The sequence below is a fragment of the Harmonia axyridis genome, chromosome 3, assembly GCF_914767665.1.
Source record: "Harmonia axyridis chromosome 3, icHarAxyr1.1, whole genome shotgun sequence".
NCBI classification, from domain to species: Eukaryota; Metazoa; Arthropoda; class Insecta; order Coleoptera; family Coccinellidae; genus Harmonia; species Harmonia axyridis.
In genome coordinates, this window is record NC_059503.1 from 61,091,221 (window position 1) to 61,116,202 (window position 24,982).

At 35.9% G+C, this 24,982-nt stretch overlaps 2 protein-coding genes across 2 annotated transcripts in view; both read right to left on the reverse strand.

Annotated features, from left to right (window-relative positions):
* LOC123674595 overlaps nucleotides 1-24,982 on the reverse strand; it is a 42,837-nt gene that overhangs the window by 16,577 nt on the left and 1,278 nt on the right. Inside the window, exons 2-16 of the mRNA XM_045609518.1 lie at nucleotides 20,503-20,850; nucleotides 17,714-17,911; nucleotides 17,039-17,266; nucleotides 16,621-16,743; nucleotides 15,765-16,031; nucleotides 15,336-15,686; nucleotides 10,873-11,120; nucleotides 10,320-10,629; nucleotides 8,502-8,690; nucleotides 8,200-8,428; nucleotides 6,550-7,178; nucleotides 4,630-4,855; nucleotides 1,776-1,935; nucleotides 1,563-1,714; nucleotides 760-896 (exon numbers count right to left, since the gene is read on the reverse strand). Of these exons, the coding sequence (XP_045465474.1) occupies nucleotides 760-896; nucleotides 1,563-1,714; nucleotides 1,776-1,935; nucleotides 4,630-4,855; nucleotides 6,550-7,178; nucleotides 8,200-8,428; nucleotides 8,502-8,690; nucleotides 10,320-10,629; nucleotides 10,873-11,120; nucleotides 15,336-15,686; nucleotides 15,765-16,031; nucleotides 16,621-16,743; nucleotides 17,039-17,266; nucleotides 17,714-17,911; nucleotides 20,503-20,850 (3,795 nt within the window). The remainder of the gene's footprint in view (nucleotides 1-759; nucleotides 897-1,562; nucleotides 1,715-1,775; nucleotides 1,936-4,629; nucleotides 4,856-6,549; nucleotides 7,179-8,199; nucleotides 8,429-8,501; nucleotides 8,691-10,319; nucleotides 10,630-10,872; nucleotides 11,121-15,335; nucleotides 15,687-15,764; nucleotides 16,032-16,620; nucleotides 16,744-17,038; nucleotides 17,267-17,713; nucleotides 17,912-20,502; nucleotides 20,851-24,982) is intronic.
* LOC123674597 (cytochrome b-c1 complex subunit 7-like) lies at nucleotides 22,972-23,691 on the reverse strand. The gene has a single exon (XM_045609522.1). It carries the CDS (start codon nucleotides 23,583-23,585, stop codon nucleotides 23,250-23,252), a length of 336 nt encoding a protein of 111 aa, XP_045465478.1. The 5' UTR covers nucleotides 23,586-23,691; the 3' UTR covers nucleotides 22,972-23,249.

A 24,982-nucleotide genomic window follows, 5' to 3' on the forward strand; every position in this document is an offset into this window, starting at 1 on the left:
ATGCAGTAGCATTGTTTCGGAGCTACCTTTCTTTCAGAAGTCAGCGTGTCAAAATCAATGGTTCTCTGTCTGATCCTTTGCCTATATTCATAGGGGTGCCAAAGGTGTCCCTTCTGGGTCCTCTGCTTTTCATCATCTATACTCACATGTTTTGGAGGTTCCTTCAATTCTGTAATGCCCATTTTTATGCTGATGACACTCAGTTCTATCTCAGTTTTGATAATGATGATGTTGACGAAGGGGTCAGGAAGTTGAATCATGACCTTGCGACCATCCAGGACATATCTGAGCAACACAACCTTTCGATTAACCTCAGTAAATCTTGTGCAATACTTTTCGGCAATGAGTCTGTATGTGATAGGTTAAGTGAGAATATCCATTTTTCCATTGGTGGTGATGAGATTCCTATTGTAAAGAGTGTTCGTAACCAGGGTTTGATAATGGACAATTCTTTTCGTTTCAGGTTACATATCGCAGGCTGTATTAGGCGCTCGCTGTATGCCTTGAGGCTTATCTATCCTCACCGCTCTATTTTGCCTGTTGAGGTAAAAAGGACAGTTTGTGATTCCTTGGTATTGTCCAACTTCAATTATTACTCACAGGTTTTTTTCCTGTTTGGATCAAGTGACCTTGAACTCTATCCAGAGAATTCGAAATTCTTGCTTGAGATTCATATATTGGCTCAAGCCAAACAAGAATCTATTGAATTCCCAAATACATTTATAATTCATGATTTAATTTGAATTGAAAAATACTCACCGATTCTTCTTCCTGAGGTTTATAGGTTATGGGAATTTTCAAGAAACATTCGCTTGGTAACTGCACAGAATCAAAATTCGGACAGAAGAAACCTCCTTCAGGTCTGAGTATACTGGTTGTTACGTTTATATCATGATCTGAAAAACATATATTGATATGATTAAAGTTTCAAATGATTGCTTGAAATGATCTGAGACAGCTGAGATCTGTTTGATAAATAATTAATTCAAATACGGAAATTTGAAACATTTATTCAACCTGTATATGTTTCCAGGATCTGAAATATTTCATTGCTCATATTTTTACTTTTGAGCATTGATGGACTATCAAACATAAACATAAACATAATAATACACATAAACATGAACATAAACATAAACATAAACATAAATATAAACATAAACATAAACATAAACATAAACATAAACATAAACATGAACATGAACATAAACATAAACATAAACATAAACATAGACATAGACATAGACATAGACATAGACATAGACATAGACATAGACATAAACATAAACATAAAAATAAAAACAAAAATAAACATAAACATAAACATAAAAATAAAAACAAAAATAAACATAAACATAAACATTAACATAGACATAGACATAAACATACGATATTGATGGAATTTGTTGGGGTATTTGGATTGATATAGATTTTCACCTTTCTCTTATAAACGGTGCACTTATTTCTTGCTTTCAGGAAACTCTTGGGAAAAAGTTAATAACGTTACAATTTCAAAAATAGTCTTATGTGAAGAGAAAATCGTATACAAAGAGAATACCTACATCTTAAGTTTTGAATTGTTATGATCTTTTTTCTGCTATCGCCTAAAGCCACATGTCCAAAGTCCAAACGTTGAGAATTCTGATCGTGTATGAAATCAGGACTGATAACTTTGCACACAGCCTTCAGAGAAAATGTATCTGGCTCATGGGACCTGAAATCAAAAGCGTTCAGAATTACTATAATAGAAGGACGAAAAGTCACATTGTCCTTACCATGGTTCATCCATCTCATATTCGACGTGGCAAACGAAGTTATTTTCGAGTATATAAGGCTCAATACTACGCCATAGAGTCAGTTCCGCTGGATAGAGGTCTGAATATTCTACCTGCACTTCCTCAGAGGATATTTCTATGTTTATTTCTTCATCTTCAACTGAAAGGTAAATTCACTTTTTTCAAATTGAATAACTGAAATAGAATTCGGTAGAGAACGTTTGATGAGATTGAATATGGTGAAATGAATATCTATAAGGCCTAACATGAGTGGTTGGTAATGGTGAATGCAGGTCATCCAAGTCTTTCAGAAAAATAACTTGTTTTGTATCCTAAGACTGTTCGTTTCGGAGATACAGGGTGATTTATGAAAATTGACCTTCTGGTATCCATAACTTGAAAATAAGCAGTGCGATTTTGATTAAATTTTGTAGGTTTGTTCACTTCATACAAATCCTCAAAAAGTTTCATGGGCTTATAAGATTTCCAGGGCGGTACACAGATTATTGAGATTTTTTTTAGACTTCCAGATTAAATTTTTTACACCTTTCAGAGGAATACTTTTTTCTCAAGAGAAAAAAAAAAAAAACGAATTAATTTATATTTTATGTCAATTTTTTTAAAATACGGCCCTGTTGTTTTTATTTCGTCATAATATTTGAGCTGAGATTTTGAATTTTAAAACTTTCTGTTCAACTTCTTTTTATTCTAAAACTCTCAGCACCTACTGAGAGTACACAAGCAGAAAGCTATAAAATTAAAAATTTCAGCTGTCATATATTTTGGTATAAGTATATCGGGTGTCCCAAGGTGAGTGGCCTATTAGATTATTATGGAAACTATTGATGGTAAAGATTTCAAATTTTGTGGATAGATATTTGGCCATGTAAGGTACATTTTTAAAATAATTTCACATTTCCAGTGTTGCCGGATGTACGACAATTTGGCAACAACTTTGTTATTTTGAATAGGACATCCGGTATTTCTATTTTTTTTATAATACTCCATAAAATATTGAATCTATTCACTCTTACTTGTCCATCCCTATCTTAAACGGTTTTTGGGTTATTAATTATTTTTCGAAATTTTTGATCAAATTGGCGTATTACGAAAATGACTCTAGTTCGTTCAATATTTGAGATTTAAGTCAGAAATTTTGCAACTCGTTAGATATTGATCTGATCTGTGTCACTGCTCTTGAATTATGGTTGTCAATAATACAGGACGGACCAAAAAAATTCATCACTTGCCAAGTTACAAAATTGTGAAAAAGTCTATTTTTTCAAATTAGACATCTAGTATATTTTTTAATTTTTGGAATCAGTACAACACACTCTACAATTTTTCTATTCACGTCCCTATACCTATCTCAACTGGATTCCGAGTTATATGCGTTCATTAGATTTCACATTGATTCAATAAGTGTTAATATCTTTTGTATTGTTATGTTCTCTATGTGGTTCATAGATCGATATATCAATGAATCAGTTCAATCCATAAATGTCAAAATAAACAATAATTGCCTAACAGGTGTTTTGTTCCGAGGTTTTTCTATATACAATGGCTCAAGAAGATATACACATATAACGCATATAACTCGGAATCCAGTTGAGATAGGTATAGGGACGTGAATAGGAAAATTGTAGAGTGTGTTGTACTGATTCCAAAAATTGAAAAATATACTAGGTGTCTAATTTGAAAAAATAGACTTTTTCATAATTTTGTAACTTGGCAAATGATGAATTTTTTTGGTCCGTCCTGTATTATTGACAACCATAATTCAAGAGCAGTGACACAGATCAGATCAATATCTAACGAGTTGCAAAATTTCTGACTTAAATCTCAAATATTGAACGAACTAGAGTCATTTTCGTAATACGCCAATTTGATCAAAAATTTCGAAAAATAATTAATAACTCAAAAACCGTTGAAGATAGGGATGGACAAGTAAGAGTGAATAGATTCGATATTTTATGGAGTATCATAAAAAAAATAGAAATACCGGATGTCCTATTCAAAATAACAAAGTTGTTGCCAAATTGTCGTACATCCGGCAACACTGGAAATGTGAAATTATTTTAAAAATGTACCTCACATGGCCAAATATCTATCCACAAAATTTGAAATCTTCACCATCAATAGTTTCCATAATAATCTAATAGGCCACTCACCTTGGGACACCCGATATAAGTATATGTTGTGAATTCTATAAATTGAAAACTATCCAAGAAATTTTTCCAGAAGATTGTATCTGACTTATAAAATTTTGTGAGGTTATGAGAGGAGATAATTCTAGAAAATAACGAATCCATAAAAATATGTTGTTCACTTATGAATCCTACTTTTCTCTAATTGGAAAATATTGTATAATACACCAGGTATTGATTTTACAGTGGGAAAGTTAGTACTGTATCCGTAACTCTCACTTGAAACGCCCTCATAGAAAAAATTTTCTCCACAAATATGCACAACTGAAAATACCAACTTCATTCATTATTTTGAGTATTCTCGACTGTAATGCGTGGGTATGAACTTGCCCACTTTCGAAAATACATACTTGAAAATTAAAATTTCTAAGTATTACAGACGTCATGGGACGTCCACCTTTTCCTTCAAACACGTAGATCAACTATTTAGTTTCAAGATCCACGGATAGAAATATTTGATGAATGTAATGTTCCATGTAGAAGAAGTTATTAGAAATTTTGACAAACAAAGAATGTGAAGTATGAAAAAAAGAGGTAATATAAGTATTTCACTTAATTGGCCTAATACCTTCATTTTAAAGCTCAGTCAGAATGTCGAAAAAGATATAGATTTGAAGTTTGAACTAAAGTAAGTTTCGATAACAAACCTTTTGTTGCTTCGACTTCCATCATACTCTTCTCTTTCTTTTTTCCAGTTTTAGGTCCCACTTTAGTTTTAGACTTCTTAGTTTTACGTGCTAAAGCCTCTTCTCTCTTTCTCAATTCTTCAATCATTTTTGCTTCGTACAACATTTTCTTCTTATCTTCATAAGCACAGGCAGCAATTACTTCTTCGTTCATTTTCGGTGTTGCTACCAGAGTCAGTTTTATAGACTAGGTGAAAACAGAATACGAACTGATGGGAGCTTGTTTGTAAATGTTTACTCGTTATATATGTAATATACAAGGTGTCACTGAATATACGGCTTTACACAAGAGGCTGATAACATTCGATAGTCCCTTCTGAAGACAGTACAAACTTTCGTTGTTTTTTCAGCACTCGATCTCGGAGCAGATTACTGTAAAATTTCTTGACGAAATGTATGTAATTTTAAAATGTTCTGTCGATTTACCGAACGGAATCTTTAGAGTTTATTCAGATTCCGAATGCTGCAATTGAGTTTATTAAGGGCCGGTGTTATAAAGGATGGTTGACCGTCGGTTCAACCGAGCGTCAACTATCAAAATGCGTATTATAAATGTAAAAACGTAGGTTGAGCTCGGACTCAACTGGAAATTGATCAGCTGGTGGAAGGAGTAGATGTTTTGCCTCTAACCGACACTTGAAAGTATTGACCCTTGAGGAAGATAAGGATATAACCTTACTTTCTATATTTATTGTTCATATCAAGATGATGTCTTAAAACTGGAAATGAACAAAACTTGCATTAGGAATTGGAACTAGAAACATTGCTCATTGTGGCATGTGGTATATTGGATAATTTTAGAATAGAAATGAAAGAATTAAATCCAAAGGATGATCCAAATATAAGTGTTGAAATTTTGGAGCAAATCAATTTTGCAAATGGGGAAGAGTATAATTTACGGTAGGACTTCATTTCATATTTTTTGAACTTACTTCACCTGAATTAAATGTAATCTTCGAAATAAAATTATAGCGTTCCAGTATTTTTTCTTGGTTATGTATTCATATCATGGAATATGTATGTATTAACTGTATATGGATTGTATCTTTTTAACTCTACACTTTGGGGGACTATTTCATATCCGAGAATTTATGATAGCTCAATTATGTTTGATTAGGACGTTATCTAATTTTTTTACTTCGTAAAATCTGAGATAAAGAATATTTTCTAATCACACAAACCAAGTCCCATATTCTAATATAGACATTTCGATTTATCGCTCATAAGAATTGAATATTATTAGGTTGAAAGTAAGGCAGAATTTTGAGGTTATAAAACATTGAGGCATATAGAATTATCAGATTTTTTCTTTTTGTGTTCAAACTAGGGAATTTAAGAGAAAACTATCAGAATTGAACTTGTTAGTTCAATTCAGATAGTTAGGTTGGCTACACTGCTGTATAACGGTTGAATCTCAATTAGCGGTCCATCCTTCGGTCCAATCGTACTTTCATAACACCGGTCCTAAAATGGACAAATTACGACCAGAGGTTCCGTAAATGTTGTCGTTCAAAACTTTGTTTTCCTGCTAATTTCAAAACTATCAAGTGCCCAGAAATATATAATTATGTAATCTACAAGGGCACAATTGATACATGAAATACTCAAGCTCTGAATAAATCAACAGTCTTCAAAACAGGTGCAAGAGATAATATCACTCAGTACCGACCGAAAGTCCCAACTCGATGACCAAATAGTCGACCTATTGAATAAAGAACAGTTTCCTTGCAAGACTATTCATTCACTCCTTCATTCACTATAAATGAAAGTTCGCTCAAAAGCTCTTGACTTGAGTTCCCTATTTCAAGTACTTACTTGCTCTTTGTAACCTATAATAGTGGACACCCTGTATATTATATGATACATAAACTTAATTCTCACCTCCCCAGATTTCAGGATGCCGTACATTGGCTCTATCTTCATCTCTTCAGTACTGCCAGCTATCCTGAACGTTGCTCTGTAATTTGGTGCTTTCTCATCTTTATCTGGACTGCAACCTTTTCTGTCGTACTTAAGAGGACGTAGCTCAGTTGTTGTAATCGAATAAGATCCACCTGGTGTAACAGGAAACTCCAAGTAGTTGAAGGAAAATTCGTACAAGGGTTTCACGAAAACCATCCTCAAACGCAACTCCCTGGACAAGGTTTCTGCTAAGTTCACCAGAGAATTCATTGGCACCGTAATTCGGGGTTCCAGATCGAATTGATTCACCGCCTTTTTCTGGAGTAGAGAAGGCCTCTGCTCCAGATCGATTTCAGTCGGTTCCTTCGGGACTTCTTCGGGGATTTGAGTCAGCGATAACTCAGATGAGATCTTACTCTTCAACGATCTACGAAGGTGTTTAGTTCCAGAATGGATACTACCAATTGGATTCTCGACACCAAGATCCTGGTAATCACTATGTTGTTTGATGAGTTCTTTGCTCGTAGTATGATTAAGTTTCTTTTTGTGATGGTGATGACTTGTTTTACTGCCGTGAGTTTGAGACTCTTGAAGGTTCAAATTAGAATCTGGAAATAAATATTACTTGCACCTTCTATTATAACATTAACAGAGATGTAACATAGAGGGCGAGGAGTATCTCAAAATGAACCTCAAGGAGGCGCATTTCTACATCACCACGGACAGCCAAACCACGCTGAGATCCCTGGAATCGTGTTGTCAGGGGTCTTTGCTGACTTGAGAGTGCCGTAACACCATAAAGCAACTGGCCAGAGGAAATAAGGTGACTCTACTATGGGTACCAGGGCACTGTGGGGCTGAAGGAAATGTAAGAGCTGATGAACTTGCGAAAAGTGCATCAAGGTTAACACCTGCTGGACCTGAGCTTTTCTGTGGGATAGGAAAAGACCAATATAAAGCTGCGGTCCAGCTATGGGAGTTGAACAGCAGGACAATTCACTGGACTAACACTCCTAGACTTCTTTAGGCAAAGAAATTCGTGAAGATTTCACCAATCTACGCCAAAAAGCTCCTGAAGCTGTCGCGAGCCGAGCTTCGGGTGATGGTGGGACTGCTGACAGGGCACTATAGGTACAAACATCATTTGTACCGTGTGGGAAAGTCAGCAGACGAGATTTGCAGGCTCTGTGGATCGGAAGCAGTAACAGCCGAACACTTGATATGCAAGTGTCCGGAGCGGGCTGGCCTAAGAACCATTCACATGGGTAAGCCGGTCCTGGATACCAGAGAGGTAACGGCCAAGGCCCCTAAGGAGATTGTCAATTTTATTAACGTCATTGACGACCTCCCTGGGTTTCTATGAATGAGTAGGGTAGAGAACAAAAGATCTGCATGGTCGCAGTTCCTGGAAGGCTTACCGAACCAAAACGACCCCAGTTCAAATAAAAAAAAAAAAATAATACCCCTATTGCCATGCAAGATTTCTGGGGAGGATGTACCTCAGCTTAAGGAGATGACCTACAAAGTTGCAAACATAAAATGCCCCCCACTACAAATAAAAATTAACTCGTCTTAACGTTCTTCGAAATTATAAGTTTGATTGGTGTTACCATAAATTCAGCTACTCACTTGCTTCAGATTCTTCTTTCTTCAATTCTGTATCTTCTCCCAATAGTTCCACTGTCACATTAGATTGAGATTTCACCAGTTGGGCATTAGAACAAGTACACAGATTAATTTCTTGGCGAATAATTGACTTGGTTTCGAAGATATCCTCTAGAAGTTCGATGTCTGTTAGTCGTCTCATCTCTTGGATCATGAGTCTCATCAGTTTCAAAAGACGGTTCATGCTAGGTTTCTATAGATAGATAAAATTGAAATATTTGATATTCATAGAAGCACTAGGATGTGTAGTAGGTGAATGGTCTCACCCTTCTGTATTTTCCTAGATTTGCAACTGTGTCGACTACGATGGTGCACTCTCTAGCGAGGAAAAATTTGTCTTTGTTTTTAAGCGAAGTTTCGATATCAACAACTTGGGGATGGATGAAAATGTTGAGTATGATTTCTTGAAATGCGTTGATACATCCGAAGCCATAGTTAGGCATGATGGTTATGAACTGAAATGAAGTGGGAAATGACATAAAATTGAGGAAATGATTAATAATTTTTTCATTTTTTGAGAGTACCGAAGTTTTCAGAACATTTGGAAGTTTAATACAATAATTTCACTCACAGGTAAATATATTTTCTGTTCCTGTTGTGTCTGATAGAGCGTATGCTCCGTAGCATACGCTCCGTAGCGGAAACTGATATATAGGTAGAATGCGTTCAGCAGAAAATTCATAGATTATTGACAACTGTTCCACAACTGTTGAGTGTGCTGAACGCGCCCAATTTAAAGCTACGTGCAAAATATCAATCTGATCATTTTATCAGGACCACAGAAAATTGAAACATGAAATATTTCATGAAGACCACGTGATCATAGAAAATACAAGAAAAATATTGGAAAAAATATCCAATATTTCTTTGAGTACGGAATATATGTAGGCTTGGTTAATCGATCGTCTAGAGGTATGATTCGATTACCTGGCCTTTCGTCTTCTTCTCCGTGACTTTGTTGAATTTGTAATAATCAAACTCTTTTGAATTATTTACATCTATTTACAAAGCCACACTTATACAGTACAAACTCAGTACTGAGAAGATCTTAATTACGTCTTAATTTACAAGTTTCTCACTACGGCACTGAATTTCGTCTTTAGCTCGAGTGTTAATTACTCGAAACGTCTTCGATTATCACGTTTTCGTCGTACTTCAAGTTTTCGGTCGTCTCGTCTCTAACTTGTTCGTGACTCGTCTTAATCTAGTCCGCGAACCGTCTTTACGTCGTACGTCTTAAGTTGACCGACCGAACTTGTTCTGTCTCCCGTCTTAGACTTGACTTGAACTCACTCTCGACCCGAACTTTTTGTCCCCTGGCCGTAACTTACCCCGTCCACTCTGAATATCCTTCCCTCCTTCCGGCTTGACCACACCCTTAGGGAAAGTACCATCCCTTAGTCCAATAAGAGTTTTGCCGTACAGCCCAAAAAGATCTTCGCGGATTCCTGGAAATCGAATATTCTCGAAGGACTAGAACCTGATACACAGATGTGACACATCTGGTATAACCGTGTTGTCTTCGAACTTTCCCAACCCCCCAGTAAATCTCTTCAAGATTTACAACTCCATGACATATCTTCGACACCTCGAAGAATAACACATCCCTTTTACATTATATTTACAATAACAATTAATTCCCTGTAAATTCATTGAAACTGTCATGCCCTCGACACTTGAAGAAACTAATAGGTCTCCAAGCATCCTGTTGACCATCTCAATTATTTACAGGGAACAATGACTGGATCCTACATATATCGTATATCTATATGGAATAATTGTTTTGCGAAATTAAGTATTAATAGCGTCAGCGGAACCATAAAAATCAAAGCAATTGACAGAAAAAATAATTGAATAATTCAGTAACCGCTGGACGGATCAAGTTGAGAATTTGCAAGTAGATCAATTCATTATTTGAAGCGAATAATTTCTTCGACTTTTACACCATGGTCTTCGAATTAAGGGTGTTCAATTTGTCGCCGTTTTAGTTTGCCCTGGTAATTCAGTATTCAATTGATACGATTGTCTTGGCAATCCATAATTCGGAATCAAAATAAAAATTAATATTTCCTCTTACAACTTACCCTTGGCAAATTCGTGAATCCGTAGTATCTCTTGGAGTATGACGAGTTTCTAACAATAATCTGAGCGACAACTGCTTCGCTCACAGAGCATGTCCCCATGTCAAGTACCATATGTCCATCAAACATCTCATAGTGCTCTCTGGGCGGATCTACAGTCAAATCAGAGCAGTCGTTCACAATGGCGTAACAATGTTCCATGATAGATGGCGCGCTCAGGTACTTCCTATCATTCAATTTGATTTCAATTGGAAAATACAGGATGAAGGTGTCGGAATCGAAGTACTTGCATTTTTCCAACACGAGGTCATGGCTGTAGATGAAAGTTTCAGTTTGAAAGAACACAATAAATAACAGAATTTCCAAATCACATTGAATTTGAACATATAACTGGAAATTTTCTGAAAGACCAGTAATCATGGCAACTCTTTAGTCTAATAACCAAATATTATAGAAAAGCAAATATCAAAATTTTTCCCAACCTTGTTCTACAGTGGATAGTTCCAATCAGAAGTTCAACTGAGTCTACATACAGTTTGATATATCATCATGTTACCTGGGTAATAGCTTGATAGCCACTCTTCTAGTCTCTCCAGATTTCAGAACGATGTTGCTGTCATTCAATGAAACGTAATAGTTTATCAAACTAGGAATCCTCACAGTGACAAATTTTGAACTTGTGGATGTATTGCTGATGTTGAATGCAGCCTGATATGCAGTACCATAAAAGCATATCCCAAAATCTATACATACAGGATCACATTTGATGAAATGATCTTCCACTTCAAGTGTGATGTTGATTTCCTACAGAAAATTTCTAATTGTTTCATTTCTGATCTGGTGATCAATTGACAGAAATGAGAAAAGTATTGGTGTAAAGTGGGATTTTTAACTCTATTCTCTGTCTGGCACTTTTGGAGATCAAAGAATTGTAATACATAATGATATGTTTTTTTTTCCTATATCATTGTAGTCAGTTATTTCATCGGGACAAAGAGAATAGATGGTACGATACACCTCAATGAACATTGAAGTAAATATTTGAAAGGTAATAATAATAACCAGTTGAGACTGCCACGGTAGTGCAGTGGACTGAAAAGACGCCTGTGGTGCCAAAGGTACCAGGTTCGAATCTTTTGAAGAAATCGTTCAAGAGTTGGAAGATCGAATGCAGCGCAGGAACAACATCATGCTTTATGGTTTGGCAGAGCCTTCCCAAGATATAGCTGCGGAGGTTAGAGCTCAGACAGATATTAAAAGTGTGGAAGAAGCACTGAAATTTGTAAATCCTGATGTTCAGCTGGACATTAAGAAGGTGTTTAGGGTTGGAAAATCTTATGCATCTACTGGCAAACCGCGTCCATTAAAGATAACTCTGAATTCCGATGCTCCTGTGCGGCAGCTCTTGAGTAGATCCGGACAACTTAAAAAATATAGGAAACATCCAAACCTATTTCTTTCCTCCGATTGTACCCCTAGGCAAAATGAATACTTTAAACGAGTAAAAGCTGAATTCGAGCGCAGAAAAAATGATGGTGAAAGTGTGCAGATGAGATTTGTTAGAGGTGTTCCCACAATTAAGCCTTTAAACTGATGATACCCGATTACACGCATAATAAGCTCTCTTGCTTCTATCAGAATGTTAGGGGTTTGAATTCTAAAACTCATGATTTTTACTGTTCCATCTCAGCCTCCGATTATGATATTATTTGCCTAAGTGAAACATGGTTGCAAGAGAGTGTGTATGATTCAGAACTTTTTACCGATAATTATTGTGTATATCGCTGTGACAGGAATCTGGCTTTGTGTAAGTCTTCCACGGGAGGAGGTGTGCTGCTTGCCATTGATAGGAAGTATCGTTCTGAAACTTTAGATCTGTCGGTGTTACGTAGCTTGGCTCCTTCCATAGATATAGTGGGCTGCAAATTATTTACGGGATTTATGTGTTTGTTCGTTTTTGTGATTTATATCCCCCCTAACGTGAACAATATCATATATGGACATTTTTTTGATGCTCTTGTCTCTCTGGATTTAATGCAGGATAGAGACTTATTGTTTGTTGGCGACTTCAATGCTCCTTTGTACAGCAGCGGTCATAGTACTGATGATAGGTCCATTACAGTATCAACGTTTTCTGAAATCTTAGAACTTAAGCAATTTAATGATATCGTTAATTGTAACAGTAGAATGCTGGATCTTGTATTGACAAATTTATATTTGTCACCACCGGAGAATGCAGCCGGTTTAGTTGATGTTGATCCATACCATCCCCCTCTCCTGATATACTTCGGTGTTAAATCCCCTAGACCTCATAATTTTGGAGTTCATGATTCCCATAAAGAATTTAATTTCAAGAAAGCGGACTTTAGGATGATGTATGAGATGATAGGTGCCCAAGACTGGTCTGGAGTGATGGGTGCTGCTCACCCTGATGAGGCTTGCGATGCTCTTTATTCAGTCTTGAATACAATTTTCATTGCCACTGTTCCTTACAAGAAGTTGAGGACCCGAAGATTTCCGCATTGGTATACGTCAGAGCTTATCAAGCTAATTCGCATGAAGGAGCGCTGTCATCAAAGGTATAAACGCTATAATAGAGCCAATGATTTTGATCAATTCCGATCTCTCAGATCAATTATTAAGTCAAGAACTAAAATACTCTACAGAAATTTCATATCATCGGCGGAACGCTCAATAAGTGATGATCCGAGAAGTTTTTGGGCTTTTATTCAGGACAGAAAGGGATACACGAGGATTCCTGGTGTTGTGAAGGATGGCAACATATCTTACAGCAGTCCGGCTGGAGTTGTTGGTGCATTCGCTGATTTTTTCGGGTCGGTTTATGCAGCTGATGACTGTGTTAATAGTGATGGAATTGAGGAAATATGTGATCAGAATTTTATTTCAGTTGAAAGTGTATCGGATGGTGAGGTTAGGTTGGCGGCGCGAAAACTTAGTAACAAATTGACGGCCGGGCCAGATTTGATTCCTAGCTTCGTTGTGAAGGACTGCATTGGTGTTTTGGTGCTCACACTCAAACATATTTATGATTTGATTTTGAAAACCAGCACATTTCCGACCAGGTGGAAGGCTGCAAAAATCATTCCAGTACTCAAGAAAGGCGACTCCTCCATCATAAGTAATTATAGACCTATATCAATATTGTGTAATTTTTCTAAATTATTTGAGATAATTTTGTTTAACGCCATATATCCTAGAGTTAGAAGTAGTGTTGCAGCGGAACAGCATGGTTTCATGAAAAAAAGATCATGTTCAACTAGCTTGATTACGTTTTCGCAGTTCGTATATGAGAAATTAGATTTGGGAGGACAGGTTGATGTTATATACACTGATTTTCAAAAGGCTTTCGATAAGATCAATCATGAAATTCTTACCGCGAAAATTAAAAGACTTTCTGGTTTTTCGTGTGCATTAGCTGATCTCGTTAAATCCTATTTGAGCGATCGTCGTCAATTTGTTCAAATAGAAAATTGTAGATCTAGAGAGATTACCGTTACTTCGGGAGTACCTCAGGGGTCTAACCTAGGACCGCTATTATTTATCTTGTTTATTAATGACCTTCTACAGATAATTAAGAATTTGAAGTTAGCCTATGCTGATGATTTCAAAATTTATGCGGAAATTTCATCTGCTGATGACTGTTTGAGTTTGCAGGAAGACATAGATGTTGTGAATAGGTGGTGTAGCTGCAATAGGTTTCATTTAAATGTATCGAAATGTAGCGTAGTGTCTTACACACGGAGGAAGGAAGTGCATCTATTTGACTACAATATCAGAGGTATAAATCTCTCTCGGCTTACTGAAATCAAGGACCTGGGTTTGGTATTTGATCAAAGGTTTTCTTTCATACCACATATTACTCAGTTAACCTTATCGGCATGTAGAATATATGGTTTCATTGTACGAAACGCGAGATTGTTTGAGAATTCGTCAACAATAATTCACTTATTTAACGCGTTGGTCAGAAGTAAGCTCGAGTATGGTTGCCTAATTTGGCGCCCAATCTATAACTGTCATGCTCACCATCTGGAGACTGTACAAAGAAGGTTTTTGAAGTGGCTTTCATATCGTGAGGATGGACTATACCCACCTAGGGGATACGATCATAGTATCTTATTATCAAGATTTAATTCAAAAAGCCTCGAATGCAGAAGAGGTTTGCATGCCATCAAATTCCTTCATGGTCTTCTGGGTGGTAGAATTGACTGCGTTGAATTGCTGAGTAAGCTAGATTTTTTCGTACCTCGCCCGAATGCTAGAACTAGATATTTTTTCTACATAAGTACACCAAGAACTAATTTGCTGTTGCAGTCACCACTGAGATTTGCTTGTTCCGTTGTTAACTCTCTAGCGGATAGATGTGATCTGCATTCTCAATCTCTGGTTCATATATGTGATTTGTATTTGAATGAAAACATCTGAAGTTGAGGGGAACACGCATGACATTATATTGTATTCGATTTCCATTTATTTATTGTATTTTGTTTTTATTTTCCGGGGCCTGAAAACTGTATTTTGGGGTGTGTATGGGTTGTTTATCTCTTAATTTTCATGATTTTATTGGATTATGTTCATGATATAGCATTAATAATTTTTTTTTTCTTGTTAAATTAGTATTGATTGTTGTTTTTGATTTCCTGTAATTGGGTATCCTGTTGGAAATAAAGGCTTATTATTAGCTAGGTCATGGATGTTGTACATGTCTGGAGATTGTTAGGTTAGAGGCTAATGACCGTAGCAGTCGATGCTTTCAACGAAAGAAAAAAAATAACCAGTTGAACCAGAATCATGTTGACATTGCAAGCGTCGAAATATTGGCCCAAATCAGGTGGAATGTATCCAGGAGCGGAAGGTTTTCTTTTAGCCATCCAATATCTAGAGATCTCAATGAGATACTACTGCAAGCATATCAGATAAAAGATACGCATGTATTTATATGTATCTTGAATACAGTAAGACAGTGGAGATTTGATAGAAAATAAGGCAACCACTCGTTACCTGCATCCCTTCGTATTCATCTTCTTCCTCAAGTACCTTATACACGTCCATCTGGTACTTCTCGAAGTAAAACCCGGGATGCTGAATTTGGGTCAGCGAGATCTTAAGATGTTTTTCCCCAGATTGGCGATCAAGGACCATGAATAGCCTGTCAAAGCGAAATCGGCTGTCTACCTCTTTAAGGATATCTCTTATAATTAATTCCATTTCTAACTGATCGGGGGACTTCTTCCCTTCATCTGACTCTTCGGAGGTTGAAGAAGATAGATCGTACTTAAGAGTGTCAAGATCTAGGGGATCTTCCACTCTTTTTATACTGATTTTATGTGGGCTTTTGTCCAGACATTTGACCTGTAATCGAAATCACCTATTTCAACTCACAAGGTTGTTATTATTTAAGAATCAAAAGTCGAATATTCGTATATTCACCTTAATGAGTCTGGTTATTTGAGGTATGCTCTTGTGGAATTTCCATAAAGGTATTCTTCCAAAAGATACTGTTCGTGGTTCTAATATTACATCAGAAGTTGCAGGAATGCATTCAATGGTTATTATAAACCTATAATAGGTGGACTTGTAACAAGTCAGGAAGACCAGTTTGCCACGTATAACGTCAGAAGTTTTGATGGCCCGAAATTTCACTATCAAGTTCACTGGTAAACCAGGAAGTGCAATCTTCATTTCGTCGGGGTCAATCTGAAGAATTATCAAAGGAAACATCTGAATTCATTAATCTATTTATGCATCACATGTTCAGTGACTGGTGACCCAGGGTCCAAAAGTTGGTTGCAGCTAGGAGATCTCTAAAAACTATTCATTTGAGACACATGTCTCGACAAAAAGTGAAGACTTCTTACTTGGGTATCCGACAGGTAAAAAAAATTAGTGCCTGCCATTCAAGTGAATGCATATTTGGAATTTATATGATGGTGATACTTAAATTTGCAGAAAACTCAAAAACTTTTCGGGAATTCATTAAAAAAATCGTACGATTATTTCTGAAGTTTTTCAAGATATGATCTTCAATTCAAACCTTTATATCCATCGAATTTTCGGAAAAAAGTGACCTACGTCGAAAAGTACCACAAATAAATGATGACAAGTGATGAATCAGAATTTCATGGAGATTATGAGTATGATATGAAAATCGGACAATCTCGTTTGAAGAACAGGGTGGTATATTGTTTCACCACTTTCGGGTCAGTCTTTAGAGTCAAAAATAATTCGAGCTCGTGCGCTGAGTACTGTCACTACAATATTTTGGAATAAAATAATCATTACAAACCTCGAAGTAAATTTTATATTTTATATCCTCGAAGTAAAATTTGAAGAACCTTATTTTCACTGGACTCCCAGTCTTATTTCGCAGGACCAATTTTTTGTAGTAGATCTTACCGACTGTAAAGTTCTGAAAATAAATTAAAATTCAATTATATTATGAACGAATCTCAAAAAAAGAAAAGCATGAAAAAATATCTTCATCTCTATGTCTTCTGTTCATAAGAAATGAAAATATTTTATGTCTTGAATCTTATCTTATAGTCTTGAACTATGATACAGTTTATTCTTCATTGTTATGGTAAGTATAACTTTGAAATTGCACTCAGAAAAACTTATTTGTGTATCTATTTTCTCGAGAGAAAAAATTGGTGAATCCAAGAGAATCTCGGTTGTTTTATTCACTCCTTTGAAATTTTTCTCACCTTGAAACTGATGTGATCAGGATTTGAAAATATCGATTCATCGTCAGGATAATCTATTTCCTTTTCTTCGTTTTCTTTCCTTTCTTTTTCACAGGTACAGAAGAAATGTCGAGCTTCCAAAAGGTCCTCGAATTCAATAAATGATTGAATTTTCCCTAGTTTCTGTTTGGCATTCTCGTCAAGCCTCATTTTGAATATTTGCTCTTGGGAAAATTGAAACGAAATGTTCTACAACATAAAATAAATGGATTTGGCGTTTATCCTCTATATTTGAACAACTAACCTAATATTCACGTATTACTATATTCAAAAATTCAATTGAATCATAGGAGGTTTACTCTTCTGTAATTCAATTGAATTCTAAAATATACTGATATTGAATATTAGGTTTATTGTTCAAATATAGTCAGTTTTGGACGAATAGGGAATATGGGTAAAAGAAGTATAGGAAGAAGACGCATCTCCTGGTTGAACAACCTAAGGCAGTGGTACAACAGTAGCTCTGTTGAATTGTTCAGATCCGCAACTTCAAGGGTAAAAATCGCCATGATGATAGCCAACCTTCTTAAAGGAGACGGCACATAAAGAAGAAGAAGAAGGGAATATGGATGACGAATATGGAAACTTTAATGCTTCCACTGATTTGTCCTCAATCGATATTTTGAGTTCACCCACCTTCTCCAAACTTTCCTGCATGCTCTTATCGCTGGTTTCGTAAGGAATATCAGTTACACAGGCTTTATCACAGAAACCTTGTTGTCCAGAAATTGTTATATCTTCTTCTTTCAAGCAAATTCCTGCCTCTTCGAAGGCTTCCTTCACTAAATTCCTTTCACGAACATTGTGCACTGATGATATTATTATATTGGAATTCTAAAATAATAAAATGTTTTCGTTTCAAAATAATCGACATCAGAACTCATCAGTTCATCAACAATTAATGTTCTGTCAGCATTGTTTTCAGCTGAAAAAACTTACACGTCACTCAACAATTCTCTAGCCTAACAAGTAAGAATAAATTAATTTCTGTATAAATGCATTCATAACATCTTCAAGCATGTACTCCAATTCTGTAATACGTTTATCGTAAACATATTTGTCTTTACTTTCGCAATCGGCTTCAACCTCGGCAATCACTTCTTCATTGGGGAAAATTTCTTTCCCAGGACTCAGAAGTGTAGTAAAGAGTCCATGTTCCATATCGACGCAATAAATACTGTTTATACCGGTTGAATAGTTTCAAACAGCTTTTGATCAGTAGTGGGCAAGCTCGGCACCAATGTAGCGTCACTGAACCTTCAATATATCGATCTAGACTTAACTTAACTACTAACGAGGTGTTAAGCTGGTACACCAAATGAGCTGGAAAAACTGGCAGTCAGATAAAGTCGATCTCCTGACCATAAGACACATTTCTACATATCACATTTTACATTCTGCATCACCTTCAAAGGAAGACATGCTACCAGATAGAACTAACCATTCTGTTCAGGATCTGTGGACTAGATAATTCGAAACCTCTGTTCGAATTTTCAACCTAGAACGAAGAAAGTGAAACTATGAGTAACTCGAAGAGCCAGTTTCTACGAGTATCAAAACACCTTCATTACAACTTCAATCTAGTTGCTATACAGGAAGCTCATCCATAAGGTCGTCATAAAATAGGAAGCATCAACATCTACAACACTTACAAGCCGTCAGCTGCGTTGTGGCCATCCAAAGTGATCCAAACACACACCCATCATACTATATACGTGGGAGATCATAGCAGCCATCATGAACAATGAAAGTACAAAGACTGTCACCCAAATGGCATAGCAATTGTAAAATGTTCAGAAGATGAACACCTCATCCTTGTGTTAGATGCTAAAGACCAATTCATATTTGAGACAACAGATTTCAGCCTCTAGTTCTACGGACTGTTCTTTCCAATTTCCCGCACAGCCAGCGTAGTTCAGTCCTGATATAAATAGGAACAGAAATCCCCCTTATTACATATTTCCATAACTGAGGGTGGAACTTCAAATTGGCCTACTGGACAAGGTTCTCCACGAAACTAGACTAGATTCTTAGGCAGCATACCCTCTACCAGCAAACACTATAAAAAGATTTGTTGGCGCCGTAATAAGGAGTGCTGAAAAATACCAAGAGGCTACCCAAAATGATACATTTCGGAACGTTTGCAAAACAGTCACAAACTTCACCAAAATTTTCTTGACATTGATGATCAAGAGACAGCAGACGAGCTACTCTATAGCCCAAATGAGGCTAGACAGCAAAAGTAAACAGGAACAGTGGATAGCTTTCTTCCAGATATCGAGCAGACAAGGGTGGGTACTATTAAGGAAACTAGGAAGCAGGGCTCCCAAACAAAGACAATATACAACTGTCAGCACAAACGCTGTTGCTTCACATGTAGTAGCGATATCCAGAGAACCCAAAGATAAAGGACACACAGCTCAGACCAAACTAGACTCAAAACGTTAAAAGTTAAAGACCAACATGTCTGATATCATATAATGATAGACCTTCCTTTTAGCGACCCTGATGATTTTTTTTGTGTCTAGATAACCAGACGCTAAATAAAATAAAACTAACGAGTAAACGTGGTATGGCAGTGGCTGTGCCGTCTGTGCGCCAAGCCCGAGACGTATTGAGTAACGATTTATATCTATTCGCTCTAAGTTAATAATTTGTTGTGAATATAATATCCTTAGGCTTCAACATGCTTAATTCTAATAACGAAGTTTCAAAACATAATATAGCTCTTCGATGGATCATTCATGCAGGCATCCCCTAATAGAAAAGGATAAATAGTTCAGTTTTCATTCTGAGGGTATTTGAGAATAAGATCTTGTATATGTTGGTAATAGTATGTTCGTCCAGTGCGGACTTATCTCACATAGACGTGAGACAGAATACTTCAGAAGGAGCCAAATCTATTTAGAAGAGCCTTCCTGTCTATTGTTCTCCTAAAGCTCAAACAAGCTGAAAAATCAAAACATAACATAAGAGGACAGGGCTCCAGAAATAATTTCCAAGAAAGCTTTCTAGCCTTTAGTAACTGACCAAATTTAAAGGCATAAAATAGTACGCGAACAGATTCAAATCTGGGAAAGTCTTAAGAAGTGTTAAGGATGAAATTTACCTGCTTTTCAGCAAATGAATCACTGGACTCAAACCAGCCAGTTAGGAAAAGAGGAATCATTCATCCTCACTCAATGGAGAAAATGTAAATACTTATCCGTAAAAGAATAAGCAGTTTAGGGAAATCTAGGGTAAAATCCACGACGGAGAAACGTCTGGAGATGCCTACAGATATTTCACTTGAAACGTTAGTTGAAAACCCGACTGGTTCACAGCGGGAATCCCTAAGCTTACTAACTCTGTTGAACAATCTAACTGTGAAGCCTTCAGTATTATATCACCAGAATTCATCATGAGAAGAAAAAAATTCCACATACTTGTCTGCCCTTTATGTGAACTAATACTTTATCGTCCATTTTGTCTTTTTCCTTCCTGGTATACATTTTCTGTAATTTCCTCCTCTGTTTTCTGTTGTTATGGTATTCTTTTAATAATTTCTCCATAATACTTCTTATGTTGTTCTTATGACGCCTCCTCTTGATCCTCATTTTCCTTTCGATATCCAAAATTACTCTGTCCAGTCTATTCGTTGATATCAACTTAGAAATATCTATTTGATGACGACACATAAAGTAAGTAAGCAATGTCTGTTCCCTTTCCATTTTCTTTTGCAGTTTCTTCTCTCTCTGACAAAAGAAGATTTCTTTCACTTCAGCAATCTTCATCTATAACATAAAAATGTCTATAATAATCAAATAACCTTTCAGTGCATAATTGAGAACCCACTCATTATAATAGTTTTTTTTAATTATTGTTTCGATAGACATCAGTTGAATATTTGATCAAACAATATTATAAGGTTTTTTGTCCCTAACATAACGAAAACTAGTAATATGCATACAATCTTTTCCTTGACCACGATGTCACGCTTATTGTTTCTATTGCTATTTCATTGAAGGGAAACGCGAAAAATCTATCGTGGCCAAGGATTGTTTTTGGGGGGCCAAAGTAAAGCGGAATTATAGTTCTGCTAATCTTGTAATTATTCAAGCCTTAGTATGTAATAGTTAGGGGGGCTTGGACCTAGTTTTAATTTCTTTAAAGTTTTCACTCGAAACGTGTAATTATTTTTCAATAACTCCATTCCCGATTCGCGCAATCCGAGCTAATCTAATTCATACCAAAACAAATTCTAAAACTTTATCCCAAAAAACCCCCGTTTTCTATTTAGACCTTTCTCAGAGATAAAACAATTCCTTCTTCCTTAAAAACTTCAAATTCCTTCAACTCTCTATCATCTACTAAATTTCCTTTATTTTTGACTCAACCTTGTTAAAAATTATTCTGATCTTCAAAAGAAATTGTTTTAATCTAAGTCCAGTTTCGCGACCGACCGCGACGTTCGAATTCTGAAACCTTCTCAATAAGAGACCCTAAGCGATACTGATTTCCTCCTTAAACCTCAACAAAATCGAAACCTCGTACTCATTCAAGAACGCCCCAACAATTGCCCAAGATACCATGGGAATTAGATCATTGGTTAGAAAATTTTTTATCCTTCTTCAATTTTTCGTCAACAGACCCCACCTCGGCTTCAAACTAGACCTTTCTGTCATCTCAACAAAAACCATACTTCGACTTTGCCTAACGAACTTTTTGCTGTGTCATCTGAGAACGACCATAACGGTTTTTCGTATGTATCGAAGTCAGATAAGTCAAGATTTCCCCGTATCCAAATTATTTTTCTTATCCTTGAAGAATATATCGATTTCACCAACGCAGTCAGATGATAACTAAGAAAAGCAATAATTGTAAAATAAAACATCCTGCTTCTAAGATAAGATCAGTTTACACAAGTCGCGATCGCTCTTTTGAATTTGACGTATATTCTTTCTGAATAATAATCCCAATAATTTCAATAATTTTCAAATTTCCGATTTACTACGATAATTTCAATAATTTCCAAATTTCCGATTTACTACAAATTATTCTTTCTTATTACACAATTTTATAGCATGACATGAGTTTATTGAATTTAGTTATCATTATCAGCACGGAAGTAGCAGGGTGTATCAAAACATTAGACTTAGTAGCAATCTATGAAAAGAACCAAGAGAAGAATGCTTATTGTCAGGGTATTATTTTTTGCAGATTCTTTATTAACGAATATGCTGCTGGAATCTGCTCGAAACAATAATATTGTCTGAGGAAGGTTGGAGTTATCGAAGAATCAGTAAAATATTTCATTTTAGTCACACAACCGTTTTATTTCTTCGACTGATCGCACGGAACTTGTGATCATTATTGGAAAACTTACAACTGAAAGGTACATAGTGGAGATATTAAAACTACATGAAATGGCATTTGCGCCATATATAGGGCAATTTATGCAAGATGATGTCAGGCCTCGCTCCACTCAAGCTGTGAGAAATTATTTAGAGGAAGTCGGTATCGTTACTAAGGTAATGCCTGGGATTGATTTTGAGGCATTGTAAGTATTTAAAAATAAAAATAAAATTTTATTATTCACAAAGCGTTGATCAGGCCCAAATATGAATTTTGCTCTGTAGTGAGACACCCAAACCCTGTCTTGATATAAAAGCTTAGGAAAAGGTTTTACTCCAGTTTTTACGATTCCCTAATATAACATTTATCCAGACTGCGACATAATAAGATCTCGGGGGTCGGATCCAAATAACATCTCTTCAAAACAGGAGACTCAGGGACGATAGAGCAGTGTTTTTTACCCAAGAAACCAAATTTTCAATGAAATCGTCAAAAGTCTAGGGTACCAGCGACCGTGGGCCACTCTGTATACACTCACATGCAAAAAAAAGTAGCAAGTATATATTTGGTGAAATTTTTGGTATCATAGTTTTTTTTTTATTTTCAGTTCAATTTTCAAAAACTATTGATTAACACACTATATAGCTATTACCTATATAGGGTTATTAACAAGAAAACATTTTTTCGAACAAGTATATGGAAGAAAAAACCAGAATCGAAAATTTCCTTCTCATCATAAAAATTAACATACTAAACATTGATTTTTTCATTTTAACAGTCAAACATATTAAAAATCGATGATTGAATAATCAACAAATTCATTTTCGGATATTAATGCTCAGTACTTCTTGTTCCATTCTTCCATTTCTTCCCATTCTTTGCGAACTTGTTTAACAATTGGAGTAAGGTACAATTTGTCATCTTCAAACTTTGTCCATTGTTCTTTCGGCAAGATATGCTTCTCAAGAGACAATTGTGCAGCTCTAATTAAACGGTAATTCCTCTCATCGAGGATTTTTTCGTCCAATCTTTTGAGGGCTTCCTGCACATCGGCTCTATCTTCATCTAATAGATCATCCCTCATCAAACCGTACTTTTTGAAACCAGACAAGTTGTAGACAATTTTTTGAACAGCCAGACTTACGCAACGTTTGGGTATATAAGTAACAGACATTGATATAAATTCAATTTCGGATTTCAAATTCAGAATAGATTCAAATGATTACTGAAGGCAAGGTAATAGAAACTGACATTGACCTAAGAAAACCTGAGTAACGTCAGTTTATCACAGCACCATAGAAAATTATATTGAGCTCTCATTCATTTCGTTCATAGAGTATCTAATGTAACGAACTCGCAAACACTGGGCGCACCGAGAGCTGTCTAGGAAGATCAAGAGAGAGATCACAGCGGTATAAAAACTAATGGAAGAAGCAGAGGAGGGCTGTGTCGACGTAAACAGCAGTCAGTGCCATACACTCAAGAAGATATAAATAAGTGGAAATAAATCAATGTAGTAGTTGAAATAAATTATCTGTAAATAGTTGCATATGATTGTGTATATTGACAAATAAATTAGTGTTAGTAAAAAGCACCGATTTGATCAACAGAAAAACGTAACACTTTGTGTCAGAAGTGGGGTTCGCGTGTGTTTTTGAACTGACAGTTTACGTAATCACAAAAATTGATCAAACTTGAAATTCTTTAAGCAAACTTTTGAGCAACTCACCGCCAATTTTCAATCCTTACAAAATACAATAGAGTATACAATTACAGTGACACAATTGTTTCTTTTTATTTTGTTTCATTTTTTCATTGTTAAATTTGGATCTTCATTTTTCATGAAATTCTAATACTTCTAATGTAACGCTATAAAATGGTGTTTCTCGAGTAATAAGAAAGATAATGAAGTGAATCGAAAAGGAAAATAATGGAAAAGATCAGGCTCAGTGTAAGTTCACCTCTAACTTTAAATGTAACTGTTTACACTCTACAGAGGTTCACGAATTTTATGAAAAAAAAACAGGTTTTAACTACTACAGCCGGTATTTATGAAATAGCGGTTATTATGCGTTTACACACTAACGTTCAGAATAAAATTACATTTCATTAGAAAAAACGTAAAAAAAAAAAGTAGTTTCGAAGAAAATGTACCTTAAACCCTTGCCTCATTTTTGTTGGAGCGCTAAATTCTTGGGGATGTGTAAGTATATATGAACCCTAGATGGATATTAGACTTATCATAAAAGATAAACTGCTCATGATCCAGAGGTAACATCTAGCGCTTCAGGGGCTCTCTATTGGGATTCTATTTTGTCAATTTGACCTTCTCGTGCAACGTATTCAATCAAAACCAGTGACAAGAGTTCTTTCACATAACTGTTCAGTAAGAGATCCTTATTGCCTTATCTTGATTAGAAGCTTTCTTCAACTTTTGGATAATTCTCTTCAGTCGGAAGAAAACTGTTTACTAATTATGTCGAGCTCTAGAATCAGGTGTTGTTGCCCGAATGAGATATGGAAATTTATCCTCATCTTGATTAGTCTAATCCTCGTGTATTCTTCGAAGAT

Excerpts from the sequence above, each read along its gene's own strand:
- LOC123674597 (XM_045609522.1), bottom strand. The coding sequence starts at position 23,585 with ATGTCTGTTACTTATATACCCAAACGTTGCGTAAGTCTGGCTGTTCAA.